General features: G+C 34.7%; 1 protein-coding gene and 1 pseudogene across 2 annotated transcripts in view; one reads left to right on the plus strand and one right to left on the minus strand.

Moving 5' to 3' along the window:
• PFDN1 (prefoldin subunit 1) overlaps positions 1-21,602 on the minus strand; it is a 71,809-nt gene that overhangs the window by 40,913 nt on the left and 9,294 nt on the right. For both annotated transcript variants that reach the window (XM_039836286.1, XM_039836285.1), the window contains exon 3: positions 8,478-8,562. In XM_039836286.1, coding sequence (XP_039692220.1) covers positions 8,478-8,562 — 85 coding nt within the window. The remainder of the gene's footprint in view (positions 1-8,477; positions 8,563-21,602) is intronic.
• LOC120581733 (uncharacterized) lies at positions 5,610-5,728 on the plus strand (annotated as a pseudogene).

A 21,602-nucleotide genomic window follows, 5' to 3' on the forward strand; every position in this document is an offset into this window, starting at 1 on the left:
AGTGATGAAATTCAAATATTTTTATTATTATGCTGATGGCAGGTAAGAGATCTGTTTGAAAGCAAGACAAAGCGAGGTGGGAAAAATTTCTCTAATCATAATTAGCAAGACAGCATCACTCATAGATACTCTACTTATAAATGAAATAATGTAGTAGAAATTCTTTGAGAAATAAATAATATGGTAAAATAAAAAAAGTCCTAAGTAGTATAACTGCACCAACATATTAAAATTCATAAAAATATTTTATAAAATCTAATAAGATACCACTTATAAAAATGTCCATGTACACTTAAGGAATTTAATAATTTATCAAAATTTTCTGAACATTTTTTGCCACTATTCTAAGTATCATGTATTTTAAGAGAGTATAGGATAAAGCACTACAAATGAATAAAATGATGTTTTGCTGGGTATGTTATTTTAATTTACACAGCTGGAGTTAATATAAGCTATGGCACAGCTCTACCCAAAGTTATCTCTACAACAGGTGATGCCTAAAATGAACTACCTTTAGGCCATCGCATGCACACCTCTTAGATTTCAGTAATTTAAGCAACCACTACAAAAGTATCAAAAGAGATGCTGTCACCTTGTATTACATGTTAGCTGGCAAAGCTGCAGGCAAACTAGTTTTATTTTAGCTTCAAAAATAGGATTCCAATTAACTTTTTGAATTAATGATCTGGACATGAAAGAAAGCTGGTTTTTTGTTTTTTGTTTTGCTTTGCCTCTTTTCATCTGAAGGGGGCATTTTTGCTCCTAAAGTAGCAATTGAGAAAAAGACTATGGTTATAACGATAAACTTAATATAAGTGACCCTAGATAGTTTCTAATCCAACCATCTTGTTTTACAAATAAGGACACTGAGGCTTAGAGTATAGTAAAAGCTAAAATCCAGAACTCCTAACTCAATAAAAGGTATTTAAATTAGGAATTTAGGGTAATGAACACTCTTGTAAATTTAGTAGTCTTGGGTATCTCTACTTATGGTTCAAACATCAGTTTGGATCTTGTTCTTTTGAGCTGACATGCACAACATGCTTATTAATTCAGGTAAGGCCTTGTCCACACTGAGTAATGATTCATTTCTTCTAGCCAGTTATCTATTACTTCAGGTTAGAGCAGACCTGTGATTTACTGATGAGAGTAAGAATCTGGGGTAAAGAAAGTGTACTGATTAACTTTACCTTACCATCTAGTTACAAGAGCGGGGAGGCATGCAATAATATGAAAGAAAATTCAAAGTTTAACTCATCAAAAGAAATCATTCTCTAGACAAGCTGAAAATGGCTGGAGGAACTCTCAGTCATGGAAGGGAGAGGGCTATAGACAAAAGTTAGTTGTTAGACACAGAGAAGAGTACAAACTATATAATAGTGAAGACTGAGGTCTTCAACCCTCTGAAGCATTCAAAGGGACACTCTGGTGTGGGTATAGACAAGTATTTGAAGGAGGGAAATCAAGGGACTCTGGGAAGATATCCTGGAAGAAAAGAATAACTAAATTGAGATACAAAACGCTGAACTCTGGGCTAAGATGCAAATCCTTCTTTTATCTTAATCATAAAATGAAGATGCAAATCAGTGAAGAGATCTAAGGAGTGCGTGAAATATGTGTAAGACATATTTTAAGAGATAAATAAGAAAGGCTTTCTAGTTAGTAGGGCAAATGTATCTGAACTGTTTACATCTAAGTTCTCATCAGATCTGAAATATTTCTATTGAGGAAATGAAATATGTCATACATAGTTCACATTTGGGCAAATATTAGCACTTGGATCATAAGATACATACACTGATCATGGCACTGATAATACTGATAATAAAACCAAAAAGAATACTAGATCAGAAAAAGAACATATATGGGATTTTTCGGATTCATGACTATTCTTCTCTGAAAACCTCGGAGGATTACACAGCTACATTAAAACCCTAAGACACCAGGGCATAGAGAATATATATAGTTCACTATAAACTCTATAGTTTCCAACCGTCAGGCTCTTTTAGACTTAAGTCTTAAATAACTACACACTATTTTAAAACAAACATCCATTTCTATAAATGTTGAGAATGCAAATGAACTCTATAAAGAGATAAGTATTCATATCTGAAATCCCAATGTATGGGACAATAAAGGAAACTTCACCCAAGGCTCCCAAGTTAAAACAACAGAAGAAAGGTTAATTTACTAACTTGCAATATATTTTTAAATTTAAAAAAAAAAAAAAAAAGACAGAGGTGCCTAGCTATTACTGAAGGTGGGAAATCATCGAGCTAATTTTTAGAGTAGAGAAACTTTATACTCCTCTCCAGGACTCAAACTTTCCTGGGTTGGGGCAGGAGGATATCTCCGAAAAACAGCTCCCTCCCCTCAGCATGGGGCTAAACGGTTAAACTGTGCAAACACTATATGAGAACATCTTGACTTATTAAGGGTAAATGTGGACTGTATGGAAAGATAAATCATGGAGTACCGTACAGCAACACAAATGAACAAATCACAATCTCAAGTAACACAGATGTACTTCACAATACAATGTTGAGTGAAAAAAGGAAAAAATGTATAGTGATTTTGTTCATATAAAGTTCAAAAACAGAGAAGTTACCTGGTTGTGGGGCAGGAGGGCAGGCAAAATGGCACTGTGATCAGAAAAGGAGTGGGAGGAAGGGCTCTGGCGGCCTGCCAATTTTTTATTTCTTGGCCTGAATGACAGTTACAGGTATGTGCTTTATAATTATTGATTAAGCTGTACGTATTTTAATATATATGTCTATATTTCTGTAAATGCTGTATTTCACTAAACATAAATGACTTTTTAATTTTTTAACTTTGAGTTATGTAAACAGATGAACCATTGGGTGTAATTACTGTTTAATGTATAAAAAATGTTCTATCACTGGCTCTGCTCTCACCTGCCCCTATCTCTTCACTGAAAACACAGACAAGAATCGGTGCCTATCACAAAGCAGAATGCACTTAACACCACCTCCAAGGAGGGGCTCCCATCATGTGCACAATGGTACCAGTTCAAAATGAAGTACTTAGGGCAAAAACTGGACATCCATCCAAGTGCCTACCGGCCACCACCCATGCTATGGAAAAAATGATCCTCGACAGGCAGAGTAAAACCTCAATCATGAGAACTCCTCCAAAACATTTTCTCATCAGTCTCAGAACCCAGCCAACTGCAGTGTCACAGGCACCTCCTATCCAGTTCTCATGCTACTATCCTTCTACTTGTTTCAGGAACCACTGCCTGACTAAAATTGTCATTTCTGAGGCAGTCAGAACTTTCACAAGTTTCTTAGATTTTACTTATAGGATGGGCTGGAGAGCTATTTCACAATGCCGGGTTTGTAACATTCTGCGTCAGAAGCAGCATTATGCAGGCCAGAAGGTCCTGGGTTTCCTTATTCTTATTTTTTATTCTGTCATTGCTGAGCTAACTAGAGTGGTGAAAGGGGTAGTAATCATGTCAGAGATAAAGGGGAAGGAAAGTGGTCAACCAGTATACGCATGTGCTTTGAATGCAAGAACTCTAGACTGAAGACAGATGGGCCTGAAGCAATAATTGTTTGGGCCCCACCAGGAACAAAGGAGAGAACACAGAGTATGGTAGTCAAAATGTGTTCAAATACATCACTGAAAGCTTATAGTAATCTCAAGGATTTCAATTAGTTGAGATTTATAAGGCAGGGAGTCAGAAATTGAGCTCTAGCTCATCTGAGTGCTGAATCTAAGGTTTCTCAGCTGCAAAAGAAATCCACAAGTAATTATTTCCTTCTTACCTCAAAAAAACTGAGCAAAAATGTAGGATGTATTTTTCACTCTATATATCTCCTCAATCTATCAACAGGTTTTAACTCAACTTTAAGTAAACTGATTTTCTCGGGGGGAAAAAAAAAAAAACTTCTACTTTCTCTTTGTAGCAATACTGTACATTCCAAAAAGAAAATTACTTTTACAAAGACCGATGAGACTCAGTCACAATTCCAAATCCCAATTATATTCACAGCATTTTAAAAAATTATGCTTTTGTACTTTTCTAATAACATATACTGTATTATGTATCATACACTTGGCTATCGTCTTTAAAAAGTTATGCTGTCAATATTTTGTAAAAAATAGAGAATTCCCCCAATGACATAAATAACATGGCTACTCTATCATACCAAAGCCACCACTTTATATTTTCTCCCAAACGGAATCGGCATCATTGGTCTACTAATCACCATTAGGATGAAATGGTGATATTCCCTCCCAGAACTTGATCTATCATCTTTATAAAGGAAAGATTCACATAATATCATATTGTGAGGCTGTTATGAAAATATTTCCTAAATAATCCCAGTAAAGTGACTATAGTCAGAATAACCCAGCACAGGGGTATTAAAATGTAAATATGGAGTTTTAAAAAGAAAAGGACAGTAAAACTATCTTCCCAAGGTTAAGACAGTACTTGTCATTACCCTTCTAGTTAATTTAACTCTCTATGCAGAAAGGACCAGTAAGTGAGGCCACCAGGTTGGGTGACAACCGAGGTACAGCATAACAGAGTTATCAAAAGCTAAACAAATTCTAGGTAAGATTTGCACTCATAAATAAAGACTAGGGGGAAAAATCTGCAGAAGGCAAACATAAAGAAACAGTAAGAACACAGGCAGATAAAAAAAGAGTCTAGGAAATACTAATAAAAATGGGCTTTCCAGTTAGAGAACCTGAATCAGACCAAGTACCTAGGTTATGCATTGTGTAATTTATATAGACTCTCAATAAGGGGTGAAGCAGCGTACACACAGTAAGCCAAGTTAACTGCTTTGATCAAACTGGACCTATGGATCCAGACAATCTTACTCCTTCAGAGATGAAACCATGCTAAATAGAAAGTCATGGCCTTTGTCTGCAGCGATAAATATCTGTGTCTCCTCAACTTAATCGAAAGGTATCTGAAGGCAAAAATTAATACTGATGATTATTAAATAGAATTAAGATGAAACAGGTTACACTGTCAAGAACTACTAAGGTCTAGAAGAAGAGACTGAAGATGTTAAAGGAAGAACAACTTGGAGGCCTTGGGAAAAGCTATTTAGAGCGCTGAAAAACTATTTAGAGTACTGATTCCCCAGTAACAAGAAACCATATTTGTAATTACTTCAATTTGTGTTCACTCATATGCCCAAATTCCTGAACTGTTCTATGAAACTAACAGAATATTAGGGATAACAAGGAAAAAGCACCTAATTTAAGACTGAAGAATCAGAAAATGCTTCTCAGGAAAAGCAGTCCTAAACTAAGATCTTAAGGCTTAACAGATGGAGCTGGTTAACAGCAGTAGGAGGAAGTTCCCAAGCAGGGACCCAGCAGGAACAAAGAAAGCATGACCAAAGAAATATTCTAAAAACAGAATATTTCTGCATGGCTAGGACACACAATGTAAGAGAAAGCAGAGGAAATGAGGAGGATGAGAGAAATAAACAGGCGTCATTTCATAAAGAATCTTAATGGTATGTTAACCAGTCTGAAGTTTACCCTAAAAAGCTGGAGATGGAAAAACCAGTTGAGATGCTACTGAAGATGGTGAGACAGCTGGTTTAAAGGTGGAGAAAGTCTATGGCCATGCCACCCTCAACAAGCCGGAACCCATCTGATCTCGGAAGCTAAGCAGGGTCGGACCTAGTTAGTACTTGGATGGGAGACCACCTAGGAAGGCCAGGTGCTGTAGGCATAAAAAATAAATAACAAGGGATTGTAGGCTGACAAGGTCTTTGTAATCTGTGAGGTCAACCAAGGGTTGCCTCACCTGAAAAAATAAGAAAAAATAAATTAATTAAAAAAATAAATAATAAAGGTGGGGGAAAATTCCAGAAGGAAATACCATTTAATAAGGGAAAACAGGGAAGAAGTAATAGTCAGAGAACATAAGAATTTTACAGAACTGATGAAAGACATTAACTCTCAGATTTAGGAAACCCAACTTAATCCAAGTAGAATTAAGAAAATAACAAAAAGACTACATCCATACCTAAACATATCCCAGAGAAACTACAAAGTATAAAAGAAAAAGAAAATATTAAAAGTAGCCAGAGAGAAAAAACAAAAGAAGATCAAACTGATAGATGACTTCTCAAAAGCAACTAAGGAAGCCAGAAGTCAGTGGAATATCATCTTTAAAAGAGCTGAGAAATTCCTAAACATATAAAGCAAAATGAAACATATCCTCTGAACTATGTACACAGTAATAATGAGCACTTACAGTACCCAGATAACAGTCTCTAAGTATCATTGCTCACTAAAGAGAAATTGACAAATATCATGATAGAGGAAGATTTGATACACCTTCTTCAATGACTAAATAAACAGAAAAGAATCAGACACAGAAAACCTGAACACTACAATTAACAATGTGTATGTGTGCCTATCCATACATTTCAGCCTGAAGTAACAAAGCTATAAAGCTATGACAGTGGGAAAGTATAGGATTGCTTCAGGGAAGACAGAGGATGTAGTGGGTGATGCTATTAAAAATACAAGTTAAGGCAGTATTCGAGAGTATACTAAATGTAAATGCGGTAAAAAGGAACCTACAATGGTAGGAGAAATAGAAAACAAGAAACTGAACATAAACTGGATTTATTTACCAAAGTAGAAAGATAAATTAGTAAATGAAGAGAAATAGTAAATACAGAAATAAAAGAAGTGTGTATATACGTGTATGAATATGTTTACAAAATAAAGTTTAGAATGATATACACCAAACTATTGACATGACATTTGGGGGTGTGCAGAGAAGAGGGGAAAGTTATATTGTCGTTTAATCGTTTGTTTTACTTTTGTTTATTTTTCTCTTTTATAATGCACTTATATTACTTTTATAACATAAATAACAGCAAAATGAAAGGTTAAAAAGAAAAAAGGCAAAATAACCTGCTAGGGTAGAGTCTAGAGCTTAACTTTGCTAGTTATTTGTAGCTATAATTAGCACTTCAAACAGGTACCAACAAACCAGCTAATCTACTTATATTATCTGTCATATTGGATACTTTACCAGTATTTAAGAGACTCCATGAAAGGAAACTATCTTATGGAAAATAAATTTCCTAATACTCTTCAGAACTGAGTAGTTTCCTAAAATCCTTATCTGTGGCAATTTTACCTTAATAACTTTTTAATTATAAAAGTTAACACATACTTTTTACAATTTATCCAACATGGAGATTATCAGAGAATTATATACACATTAATTTGCACCTTGCTACTTATTCATCCGGATGATTTTTAGATATATTGACTTACAGTTGCAAAGACACATTTTTTGTTAATTACACAAAACAATTTCGATTGAAGTTAAGATACTTTTGTTTGAAAACACTAGAGGATATAAAATTCAATCTAGAACAGTTGGGCTGACAAAAATGATAAAATCAGATACAATAGCAACCTGATTACTGCAAGATAAGTTTTTTTTCTTTTCTTTTTTCTGTGTTTGCTTATTTGTTTTATTTTTACATCTTTCTAAACAATAAATCTATTATCAAGTTTGTTTAAATTATCATCGGTAGTCAAACAAAAATATGCCTAAGTAACCTAAGACACTACGTGCTCACCAGGTCATGCCAAATCGGTGGCCCTGAGAAATCCCCAGGAGTGTAAGGGGGTGTCTCACCAATTCAGCAGAGGGCTGAGTCAGATTCTGAACCACTGCCTCAAATAGTACTCACACAAATTAGATAAAGTGACCTATGAAGTCATTGTATCCACCCCCTTCTCAGGAAATCTTGGTCCCAAAGAAATAATAACAGTTTGTTGTCCAGTCCAACTTTTACTATTTACAGGATGCACCTTTCGCCACAGCCCAAGAAGAATATCTCATCAAAGTTCGTAATATGTAAGGACATTTTAATAAACAATTCCAATCTGCCAAAGATTTACCAAGTTACTCTTACCTATAATCTTTTCCCTACCTAAAAAAAATTGTTTTCCTCACTGGAACGCCATCCTTCAGATAGTTAATTAGTTACAGTTTACTACTCAGTCTTTGTCTAGAATCCAATCTACTTAAAGGAAATACAATGTGTAAAAGAGACATATATCAAGATTTTCTCACTACCATTATCATTACCCATGCTCATGCCTTTCCACCACAATACGTGATGTTTAAATAAATGTGGCTTTTTTATTTTTGTTTTTTAAGAACAGGCATGTTCATTCAAAGGCAATGGAGAAAATACACTCAGATTAACAGCATCCTATCTTCTTTAAAATTCTCTACAGTTTCAAGAGGTTTTTTTGTTTGTTTGTTTTTTGTCTTCCACACTGCCATGATTATGACTGCTTCATAGCTCTAGCACAGTTAGAAAAAACGAAAGCAATGTGACATGACCTTAGCGGGCATACACTTTAATATAACATGATACACTGAGATAATTATGCTTCTCCTAAAAGTTGATTACTATCGGTGTTCACTCAAAACTTACCTCCAACTCTTTAATTTTTTCTTCTGCTATTTTCTGTTTCTCTAATAGCTGATTGTGAATTACCTCCTTGGACTGAAGAATAAACCTACAAAACACAAAAAAGTTGACAATTAAGGTGGCAAACTCAGGAAATTACCACAGGTTTAAGCATTCTAAGTTAAAAAGAAATAAAAGCTGAAAAGTAAATTCTGCTTTCTTGTCTAAGAAAGGAATCAGGTTTCAAGTATATTCATAGATAAACGAAAAAAATAAAGGGACAAATATCTATTACGAGCTAAGAGAAAAGTTAACAAACAATAGAAATTCCCCATAATTTTTATTTTTCCAGTTATCTGTATCCACTTTTATCTAGATATTTTTTAAACAATATTTGTAAATTAGAGCTCCTCCTCCAATCTTTTCTTATATTTTTTTGTAACAGCAGTAACTCATGACCTTTTAAAGTCACAATCAAGTACTGTGTTAGGATCAATGCATTAGTGTTTATATGAGTTCCTAACACAAAAAGCACTGTATAAGGCCTAGTATCTTTTATTATTATTTCCAGAGTGTATAATACCTCTGAAAAGCTCAAAATGCACAAGTGGAAAATTTCAACTTTTTCCATTTTATAGTCAGGCATATTATTTACAACTGAGGAGGGGTGGAAATATAGGGAAGCTTTAAAAATTAACACTGAATCTGTTTTGTGACTTTATGTTCATAATTCTTGCTGTGGGGAAAGGAAGAACAAATTATTTTATAGCCTCAAGTAAGTGAACTGAAATATTTCCCTTCCACTGGAACCAAGGGAAAACCTCAATTACTCGAATCTCTTTCAGGATTGTCCAACTAGGCTATAACAGATTTCATCGAAAGATTACAATCAATTAAGCAGACTGTTTCTTCTCTCTATACATAACTTAAGAGTTTCTAACAAACAACTAAACAACATCTCTTACTAAAAAGCCAAACAAGAAAACATCAAGGTCACATCATGCAGTTTCCCCTACCAACACCACAAAAATACTGTCTAGGTGGGTTCTTAGCAAGAGGGTCTGTTATAGATACAAGACAAGTAAAAACAGACCAAAAAGAGCAACTCTAGCTTTGCCCAGATACCTGGGAGAAAACTGCTATTTCCCGCCTCTTCTTCACGAATACACCTTGGCACATATTAATATGGCCTGGTGAACTTCTCTTCCACTCCACTAATTATTAAGCCCATGTCCTGATGTAGACAGTCCAGATATTTAACTGATGATCCTAGTCTTCAATAGTAACTTGGTCCTTTGTAAAAATCTACTTATATATTTACTGCAAAGATAGCCTACATTCATGCAAAACATGAATTACTATAAAACCCTTTGTATCCAAATGTTATTATTAGTCAGAGAGACAGGTGCTGTTTCTGATAAGATTATGGTTTACAGAATGTTTTTCTCAGAATTAATTGCAACTTATGATGGTCTGACTTACCATTTTTTGACTTTACAATGGCACGAAAGCGACATGCAAAATAAATTACATGAGATATTCAACACTTTATTATAAAATAGGCTTTGTGTTAGAGGATTTTGCCCAACTGTAGATTAATGTGTTTTGAGCACATTTAAGGTAGGCTAGGCTAAACTCATATTCGGTAGGTCAGGTGTATTATATGCATTTTCAACTTAACAATTTTTCAACTTACAATGTGTTTATTGGGATATAACCTCATCTTAAGTTGCGGAACATCTGTATTTCATATAATATTTAAGGAGAAACGTTGTTTTGAACTGTCCTAAGTCTCAGTGTTACCTTGTAAAAATAAAAAGTATTATAAATCTAGGCCCAAGAGTCAACAAATATGTTACTACATGCACAATTTTACTTAGTCTTTTAATCATGGAAATCATTTTCCAAGTAAAATATACATTTTAAATAGCACTGATCACTGGCCAGTGCGTAGTATTCTCAAATAATAGGTCATCAGACATTATCTTTGTTAGTGTCTGGGAAATCTTCAAAGCTAAGATTAGAGGTCAAGTCATTACTTATGTGGCCTTTAAAAATAAAGTATCTGAACAGATACTAAATCCCTTGAGCAGAAAATAAAATTACTAGAAAGCAAGAACACTCAACAACAAAAACATGTTTTTCCATGGCCACACACCCCTGAGGTAGCTATACTGGACTGGGCCAACTTCAAAGGCCAGAGAGATGTCACCAAAGCCAGCTCATTTACTCTAAGCCTAAGGACATCTGAGCCATTGAAAGTTATAAACAAGGATGAGTATTGAGTAAACTTGATGCCTACCTCAAAGAGTAGTTACACAGTCAAAATTTTTTAAAAAGTTATGGGAAATTTGGTTTAGTCATCAATTTTAAAAATGCCAAAGATACATGGTGTGGAGATTGAAAAGGGCCTCAAGAAACATTTGGATTTCTGAAAAGAGTCTTTAGAAAACACCTTATCTGTTGTTAAAAAGGCACTGAATTATTAGAAACTATTTTGAAGATAAAGGATATATCATGACAATGTAATTGAGTCACACATCATAAATAAACATTACGTACAGAGTTTCTCAAAGCAGAGATGCTCACAGAGATCTTGCCTGATAGTTTATGGAAAGTGGTAAAGGATTCTGGAGTCCAGAATGTACCACAAAGGAAAAATAAACCATGAAGAGAAAAATTATTTTTATATGACAAATGACATACACAGAATGTGCTTACAATACTCAGAATTACAAAATCCAGACTAGAGTCTCTGCTTTGTAAAAGGCTTCTACATTGAAAATCAATGCCATGTGGCCCTGCACTGTCAACTCTCAAGGCTTGTAGCCTATTTCATTTCCTCAATTATGCCATCTGAAAAACATGATTTTATGATGGCCTTTGGTTTTGTTTGAGAACTATCAGAAGCTGTTTTGAATTGGTACATGACTTCCACTTTGTTCACATGCCCAAAACACAATCCAGGATCAGTGGCAATGATGTCTTTTGGGTACTCTTCCAAAGTATGGTCACCTGGACATACACTGTTCAGAGACAACAAATGTTTATGATAATGCATTTTGTTTTGGTGAGAAATTTTTAGAGGATATCTAAAAACATATTCTAATGTTATTTAGGTTATCCACAAATTCGGTAGCACAGAACAGGCTGACTAAAAATGAGCCTATCTTGCTTCTTTGCCACATTCCACTGGTGATGAAAACTACTTGCATGTGTGTTCAAAGATATACGTGCAAAAAAAATTTTAGGAAGGGAGGGAGGGAAGAAAAGAAGGACAGAAGGAAGGACCTAGATCCCTTAGTAAAAAAGCTATTTCAAAACTATAGTACATCCGTAGTGTGGCACGCTGAATGAGGAGAGACTTCTGTTGTCGGCATAATGCAGAACAGATACCCTGAATACTCATCCTGATAAAAAACAAAGCAAAAAAAAAATTTTTTTTAATTCTGTTAAGTAACCACAGATGAAAGATTCCACAAAAGTCCAAAATCAGGAATTCTGGAAGGTAAGAAGCAATAAATAGTCTTTTCTGAGAAACCCCTGGGAGTTTCTGCTGAATTCTAGAGACCTTGAGCATTCGCACTGTCATAGAATATAAACAGGAGAAACAGAGGCCAAAGTAAGGATGCCATTAGAGAATCCTTGATGAAATTCAGGTTCTCAAAGGATCCCACATTCAAAGAGTGAAGAAATAAATCTGCTTCTCAGCAGAGTGAAATAAAAGAAACTTGTCTACCTATACCGTGGTAGTGATGTCTCCTAAGAATGTGTAACCATCAGCTGGCCTTCTGATGGGCTGTGGTCCAAATTCAACCTAAAATATGGGCCAGAAAATATGAAGCACAGAATTTAAATTATAACGTTCCTAATTAGGTGGGTGGCAAAGTTCAAGTAAACTTGAAGACAGGTTAATAAAAATTAAACTAAAAGACAAAGAGGAAAAAAGCTGTCAAAAAATAATAAAACAAAAATAAATATATAAATAAGATAGGACACACAAGACCTGAGACAATATTGAGCAATCTAATGTGTAATTAAAGTTCCAGAAGAAGAGAGAATGGAGAAGAAACATTTGAAGAGATGATGAACGAGAATTTTCTAAAACAAATTTTAAAAAACCAAATCACAGTTCCAAGACACTCAGATAAACCCAAGCAATAAAAACAAAACAAAACAAAGACCTAGATGTAGAATAATCAAACTACTGAAAACCAAAAATAAAGAGAAACTCTTGAAGGTAGCCACAGAAATGACATATTTCCTTTTGAGAAACAAAGATGAATAAAATAGACATGTTTTTCTTATGGTTAAGTATTTTAAAACATAATTGACTGTCTAAAGCAGGGGTTGGTAAACTATGGCTTGTAGACCAATCCAGCCACACTCATTTGTTTATATAATTTCTATGGCTGCTTTCTCACAACAATGGCAGAGTTAAAAGACAGATATGTGACAGAAATATGGCCAAAAAAGCCATTTTACTGGCTATAAAGTTAAAAATACTTACTATTTGGCCCATAACAAAACAAGCTTGTCAACTCCCAAACTACAGCAAAATAATGACAATATATGGTGGGCTTCTTAACATGTAAAATGTATAACAACAAAAAAAGGAATGGTGCGAGGGATTTGACATAATAAAATGACATAGTATAATATTATTTAAAGGCAGATTGAGAAATTAATGACATACATTGTAAAAAAGTAAGACAATCACTAAATTATGAAATTTTTTACAGAGGACTAATAATCCAAAAATGAAGGTAAAATAGGATCATTAAAAATATTCGATCTCAAAGAAGGCAGAAAAAGAGGGAAAAAAAGGAGTAAAGGAAAAAATGAAACAAATAAAAAAACAAGTAGTAAGGTTTAAATTCAATCATAGCAATAATTACTTGAAATGTTAATGACCTAAACACCCCAAGAAAAAGGCAAAGATCATCAGAATGGATTAAAAAGCATGATCTGACTATATGTCATTATCAAGAAATCTGTTCTTAATAAAAAAAGACACAGATGGGTTCAAAGTAAAACCACAATCATACCCACTAGTATGGCAATAATCAAAAAGATAATAACTGAGGCCTGTGCAGTCCCAGCCTATCCGTGGTTTGGAGTTTTATCTGCCTCATAAAGCAGAGGGCTTGCCCTCTGGGAAAACAGTTATCTCTTCCTCTGAATTAGCCTCCTACATAACTGGCTTTAGCATCTTCCAGGAAAGCGGAGGCAAGGATTGAGGCCTAATGAGTGGGTTTTCAGTTGAAGTAGAAAGTGGTTATAACCAGAAAGTCCAGAGTGAGGTATATTTACCTCCAGAACTCATCACTGTTAACACAGCCTGGGCTTCATGACAGTCACATAGGTAGATTCTTAAATAATAAAATAATAATAATACTAAGAAAAGGTAGTTGAGTGTTGAAGAGGATTTGGAGAAGCTGGGAATCTCATATATTGCTGGTGATGCATCTGCTGTGGAAACATTCTGGCAGTTCCTTGAAAGGGTAAACATAGCTAACATATGACCCAGCAATTCTACTCCCAAGAATATAGACAAGTGAAACGAACACAAACATATACACACAAAAACCTGTACATAAATGTTCAAAGCAGATTATTCATGATAGTCAAAAAGTGGAAACAATTCAAATGTCCATCAACCGATGAACAAATAAGTAAAATGTGATATATATCCATACAATGAAATACTATACAGCAATAAAAAAGAATGAAGTACTGATACATGCTACGACATGGGTTAACCTTTAAAACATAATGCTAAGGGGACAAACACAATCACACATTGTATAATTCCATTTACATGAAATGTCCAGAATAGACAAATCTATACAGACAGAATGATCAGTGGATATCTATGGCCAGGGCAAGAGGAGAATATTAAATAACTGCTAACACATTTAGCAATTCTTTCTGTGATGATAAATATGTTCTGGAATTAGCAGTGGTGATAATTGCACAATCTCATGAGTATTCCAAAACCACGAGTTGTACACTTTAAAATGGCTGAAAAATTAATGTTATGTGAATCACATCTTTTAAAAAAAAAAAACAACCAAAAGATTTAAATGCATTTCATCAAAGAAGAGATCAAGATGACAAATAACTAATGCTCGACATCATTAGTTATTAAGAGAAATGTAAATTAAACCCACAAGGAGATACCATTACACACTTTTAGATTGGCTAAAATTAACAACAAATAAAAGCAATACCAAGGGTTGGTGAAGATGCAAAGTAACTGGAACTTTCATACAGAGCTGGTTAGCATGCAAAATGGTACAGACACCTTGTAAGAGAATTTGACAGTTTCTTATAAACTTAAGCAACCACTTACCATTCAACTCAGCAATCCCACTCCTAGGTTTCTACCCCAAAGAAATGAAAATGTATGTCTATGCAAAGAACTGTACACAAATGTTTATGGTTGTTATATTCATAATCGCCACATAAACTTTCCAAAAGCAACAGAATAAACATTCTTCTCAAGTAAACATGGAACATCTTCTAAGATATAGCATACATTAGGCCACAAAACAAGTCTTGTTAAATTAGACTAAAGAAGACTGATATCATATCGACAAGCATCTTTTCCAACAACAATGGTCTGAAACCAGAAATCAATAACACAAAGAAAACTGGAAAATTAACAAACATGTGGAGATTAAACAACATGCTACTAAACAACCAATGAGTTCAAGAAGAAATGAGTCAAACAGATGGGTCAAAGAAGAAATCAAAAGAGAAATCAAAATTAAAGAGAAATCAAAAAATATCTGAGACAAATCAAAATAGAAATGCAACACACCACAATTTATGTAGCAGAAGCGGTTCTAAGAGGAAAGTTTATAGCAAGAATGCCTACCTCAAGAAACAAGAAAAATCTCAAACAACCGAACTTTAAACCTCAAGAAACTGCAGTTAACAGAAGGAAATAACAAAGATTAGAGCAGAAATAAATTAAATAGAAACTAAAAAGACAATGGAAAAGCTCAATAACCCTAAGAGCTGGTTTTCTGAAAAGATAAAATTGACACTCTTTTAGCCAGGCTCACCAAGGAAAAAAAGGACTCAAATAAATAAAATCAGATATGAAAGGGAAATATTTACAACTGATGTCACAGAGATATAAAGGATCTTAAGAGACTACTAAAAACAATTATACACCAACAAATTGGACAACCCAGGCCATTAGATAAATTCCTAGAAACATACAACCTACCAAAACAGAATCATGAAAAAAAAAAATCTTAAAGAGCCAATTACTAGCAAGGAGATTGAATCAGTAATCAAAAACCTCTCAAAAACATCCAGGACCAGATGGCTTCACTAGTGAGCTGTACCAAACATTTAAAGAAGAATTAATACCAATCCTTCTCAACTGTTCCAAAAAATAGATGAGAAAGGAATTCTTCCAAACTCATTTTACAAGGCTAGCATTATCCTAACAGCAAAACCAGACAAAGATGTTACAAGAAAAAAAAATTATAGGCCAATATCTCTGAAGAACATAGATGGAAAAATCGTCAACAAAATATTAGCAAACCAAATCCAACAATATGTTAAAAGGATCATACACCATAATCAAGTGGGATTTATTCCAGGGGTACAAGGATGGTTCAACATAACACAAATCAATGTCATATACCACATTAACAAAATGAAGGATAAAAATAATAGAATCATCTCAATAGATGCAGAAAAAGCATTTGACAAAATTCAACATCCATTTATAATAAAAACTTTCAACAAAGTGGGTATAAAGGAAACATCTCAACATAATACAGGCCATGTATGACAAGCCCACAGCTAACATCATACCCTATGGTGAAAAGCTGAAAGCTTTTCCTAAAAGATCAGGAACAAGACTAGGCTGTCTACTCCTGTCATTTTTATTCAACATAATGTTGGAAGTCCTAGCTACAGCAATTAGGCAGGAAAAAGAAATAAAAGGCATCCAAATCAGAAAGGAATTGTCATTATTTACAGATGACATAACACAGAAAACCTTAAACGCTCCATCAAAAAACTGTTAGAATAAATGAATTTGGTAAAGTTACAGGATACAAAATCAATACTCAAAAATCTTTTGCATTTCTATACAGTAATAATGAACTTTCAGAAAGAGAAATTAAGAAAATAATCCCACTTAAAGTTGCATCAAAAAGGATAAAACACCTAGGAATAACTTCAACAAAGGAGGTAAAAGACCTACATACTGAAAATTAAGACACTGATGAAAGAAACTGAGAAGGCACAAATAAAGGGAAAAATATTCTGTGCTCATGGATTGGAAGACTATTGTTAAAATGTCCATACCTCCCAAAGTAATCTACAGATTCAATGCAATCTGTATCAAAATTCTAATGGCATTTTTCACAGAAATGTAACAAACAATTCTAAAATTTGTATGGCATCACAGAAAACCTGTATTGTATATTTGAAAGTTGCTAAGAAAGTAAATCTTAAAAGTTCTTATAAGGAGTCTGGTCAAGATGGCAGCATAGAAAAACCTATCAGGTAAATGGAAAATATCCTTGAAAAACAAACAACAACAAAAAACTTTTTTAAACTTTCTCATCACAAGAAAAAAAATGTGTAACTATGTGTGGTGATTGATCGTAACTAGAATTATTGTAGTGATCATTTTGCAATATATATAAACATCAAATCATTATGTTGTATACCTGAATCTAATATTGTTAGACGTCAATTATATCTCAATTTACAAAGAAATACCAGCTTGAGCATTTACAAAAATTTATATATATAATCTCATCAGACACATAAAGAGGAAAATGTGACCCAGAGCCAGAAAATTCAGTCAATAGAAAGACTCAGAAAGGAAAGAAACAATGCCATCCATTAGCAGAGAAAAGCTTTAAGAATGTTATAAGAAATATAACTAAGAATTAAAAGAAGACATGAACTTAAGCAGAGAAATTAAAGATACAAAAAAGAGGCAAGTACTACTTCTGGTGATCAAAAATACAGTATTTAAAGTAAAAGAAATTCATTGGATAAGATTTATAGCAAATTAGACACTGAAAAAAATAATAAACTCAAAAAACAGAAGAGAAAATGAAGCAATGTGAGGGAAAAAAGGGGGAAAAAAAAATGAGCTATTAAGCCATGAAAAGAAGCAAAGGAAACTTAAATGCTTATTGCTAAGAAGCCAGTATGAAAAGGCTATATACTGTGACGATTCCAACTATGACATTCTGGAAAAGGCAGAACTATAGAGATAGCAAAAAGATAAGTAGTTGCCAGGAGTGTGAGGAGGGAGGGAAGCATGAATAGGTAGATTTTGGGGACAGTGAAACTATTCAACATGAAATTGTAATGGCAGATGCAAGACACTGTATACTTGCCAAAAACCTACAGAACTTTACAAAACAAAAAGGGAATCATGGACCACACAAATGCAACATTTTAATATAGGAAACGGGGGACTGGGGAGAGGTGTTATGTGTGAGTTCTCTGTACTTTCTGCTCAATTTTTCTGTAAACCTAAAACTGTTCTAAAAAAATAAAGTCTATTAATTTAAAAAGACAAACAAGAAAAGGTTGGGGACATGTTATAAGGTTAAAGGAGACAACTTGAAAGAGCCAATGGCTAAAGTGGAACTATGCGAGCAACAAAATAATATTAGATTGTAACCCAAAAATACAGTACCTAGATCTGCCATACCTCAGGCAAAAGAAATCTAGAGAACATAGTATGTTCAAATCTAACTCTGAGGGATGCTGCTGCATCTTGGTACTATTCTATCTATGCTCCCCTCATCAACTACTATATTATCAACCCCTCCTTTCTTTGCTCTTCCAGTGCTCATTGGACAAGCATTATGCAAGGTTTTCAGCTAAGCTCTGTCTATCCAAAGTCACTCCAAGAATTCATTTATCTTCAAGGCTTCAACTTGGCTGACTCTCAAAACGGTGTCAACCCTTGTCACCTACACTATGTCTGCATCATCTAAAGATCATTTTTACTTATCTGTCCACATCTCCTCAAATTCAACATATCCCAAATTTAACTCATTTTATCCACCCATACCAACATTCCCTAAAAGCAGTCTCCCCATCTCAAATTCAGCTTCTATCAATGATCACCACTTGCCCACTCATCTAAGTCCCAAACCTGCAGTTATTTTCTTCATCCCCTATATTCTCAATTTATCACTGACTCAGCACTTTCATACTGACCCTCTTCTCCATTCCACTTTTGCCACCTTAATTTATGCCCTATTACTATACTCCTGAATTACTTCAATAGCTTCAAATCTGTAGTCCCTGATTAAACTCTCTCTAATTCACCCTAAATATATTACCAACAATTTCCATGTAGCTAGCCCTAAACTGTCAGTCACTGTAATAACTGTTGTTGATGATTTTAGCAGACAACATACATTCTTCTTTCTTTGTTGATAAACACTCAATTTTGTGTGGGTACCTTCCACTTTCCTGAGTGACTCAGAGAAGTGAATCCTGGGGTGAATTTTGATTGGTCTTTCCTAATCATGGCAGTCCCATCCCCCAAAATATGCAAGCCCAAGCATGTGGCTCAGTTCCTGTCATGAAATGTGAGAGGTGGCCTGTGAGAGGTGGCCCCTTTGAAGACTTCTGGGAAACATTTCTTTGCTCCTATAAAGGTGACACAGAAAACATGGCACTTTCTAATTCTGGATGTTGTCACGTCTGAATGAAATCCTTGTAACTCCTTCAGCCAACCTGAAGATGAAGCTGGCAAGCACAGGGAGGAGGGCAGAAGCAAGAGTACTGAAAGAAGTGGAACTGAAGCCCAACATACAGGCCCAAGGAAGCCTGATATACAGAATGTGGATAAATCTCAGGAGCATTACACTTAATGAAAGAAGCCATACAAAGGAGTATATACTATAATGACTCTATTTATATATTCCATAGGAAGTGCCAAAATAGGCAAAGTTAATCTACAGTGATAGAAATCATATTATCAGTTGCTTAGAGGAGAATTTGGGGAAGGAGAGAATTGACTTGGAAGAAGCAAGAAGGAACTTTTTAGGGTGATGAAAATGTTCTATATTGTGACTGGAGTGGTGATTACATTTGTCAAAATATATCCAAATATACTCTTAAAATGAGTGTATTTTACTATATATAAGTTATGTCTCAATGAAGTTGATTTAAGAAAGATAATTAGTACTATAATCTGCCAAATGGTTTTTGCCATGGAGGGAAAAAAAAGGCAAAAAAAGAAAGTACAAAGGCGAGTAGGTGGAGGTGGAAGTATGTATAATGGAAGTACAACATTAAATAGGATGGTCAAGAAAGGCCTCAATACTTTTTTAGTAAAGACCTATAAGCCATGTGGACATCTGGAAGAAGGCTTCAGGAAGAGAGACCAGCAACTGAAAAACCCGGTCTTTTGCACTGATGAAAAATGGAAAGCCACCTGCAGGTGTTGACTACAGGGATCTGACTTATGTTTTAAAAGGATCACTATGGCTATGGTAAGGATGGAAGCAGGGAGACCAATTAGAAGAAAACTATGAAAATCCAGTTGTAGTTTAGACCAGGGTGGTGGTAAGCAGAAATGTTCAGATTCTGAACTAAACAAGATAGCTTTTGCTAATGGATTAAATTTGAAAGAAAGGAGTCAAGGACAAGCTCAAGATTTGGAAAAACTGCAAGGATAGAGAAGCCATTTAGTGACATTAGGACGACTGGGGAAAACAAAGGAAGACTGGGGATAGGGGAGACAGGTTTATCTATAAACAGTAACAATTTTATTTTGGTCAAATTAATTGTACGATGCCTATTAGACTACCAAATGGAAAAGTAAAAGAGGCAGGTGGGTATACAAGTTTGGAGTTCAGGGAAGGAGTCTAAGGCTAAAGACAAAAATCTGGGAGTTGTCAGTATATAAAAAGACATTTAAAAAGATAAGCCTGGATGAGATCACTAACAGACTGAGCACAGACAAGAGAAGAGAAAAAAATTCAAGTGCTGAGCCCAGGGTCATTCTAATATTTGGAAATAGGAAAGAAAAGGAAACAGTAAAGGAAGACTGAGTCGGAATGGCCAGTGAAATCGGAGGAAAACCAAGGCGCAGTATCCTAGAAGCCAATGGAAACAGTGCTTCAAGAAGGAAAGAAAGAGCAACTAGACTAAACACTACTGATAGGTCAAATAAGATGAGGACTGAAAATTCACTGGAATCATTAGACAATCATGGTCCCTTCAGGAACCCAATCCCATGTAAACATTCTTTGTTCCAAATGAGTAACTCACACACTGCTAGATTCAATTTGTACTAATTAAAAATCACTGTGTATTTTTAAATCAAACTGTTACTCCTGAAATGGAAGCAGTAGTATGTTAATCTATTTTAAACAAGATACTTATTTTTGGTCACTATTTGGTATTCTAAGTATTCTGGAAAATAATCACCTCTGATGTTTACCACTTTTACTCTGGCCTCATCAAACCCCAAACATTTTCCCATATAAGCATCAAGCTACCTATAACTTTTTCCAAGATATGATCTTTATTTTACTAAGTCAAAAATGTAACACTGCATAAAATATAACCCTTCGATAGTAAAAAAAAGTACCATCCAATGAGTATCAAAAGACAAACAGAAGATTCGTGATTCCAAAGCAAAAAGTCACAGAGAAATATATTTTGGCACAAATGCAAAAAAGACTCAGTCAGACACACACAATACAGAATGCAAACTGTGGTCCAAATCTTTTTACCCTGAGCCAAAGGATGTAAAAGGCTCGGCTTAGGGCAGTCATGCTCTTATCTATTTAAAGATACATTTTCAATTCTAAGCTCCTGCTGCTGTGCAAATTTTGATATAAGAACAATTCGAGCTCTTCAAAGCCAAAGGAATAGTGTCTTCCAGGTAATCTGGTCCATTTCCAGGTAATTAATTGGTCTTCCTCAGAATGAGGATTGGTAATGAGAGTTCCTGGCCAGGACAATGAGATAACATTCTCCCAGACATGTCCATTAGAACTTAAATTCTAAAACCAAATTGAGCACATTCTTCACAAAGCCATAGGCACCAATGGTGCATGCAACACACTGAAATCCTAATATTTCCATCTGGGCAAAGGATATTTGTAGTCCACAGCACTTCCT

Source organism: Pteropus medius, unplaced genomic scaffold (assembly GCF_902729225.1).
Source record: "Pteropus medius unplaced genomic scaffold, Ma_sr-lr_union100, whole genome shotgun sequence".
Classification (NCBI taxonomy): domain Eukaryota; kingdom Metazoa; phylum Chordata; class Mammalia; order Chiroptera; family Pteropodidae; genus Pteropus; species Pteropus medius.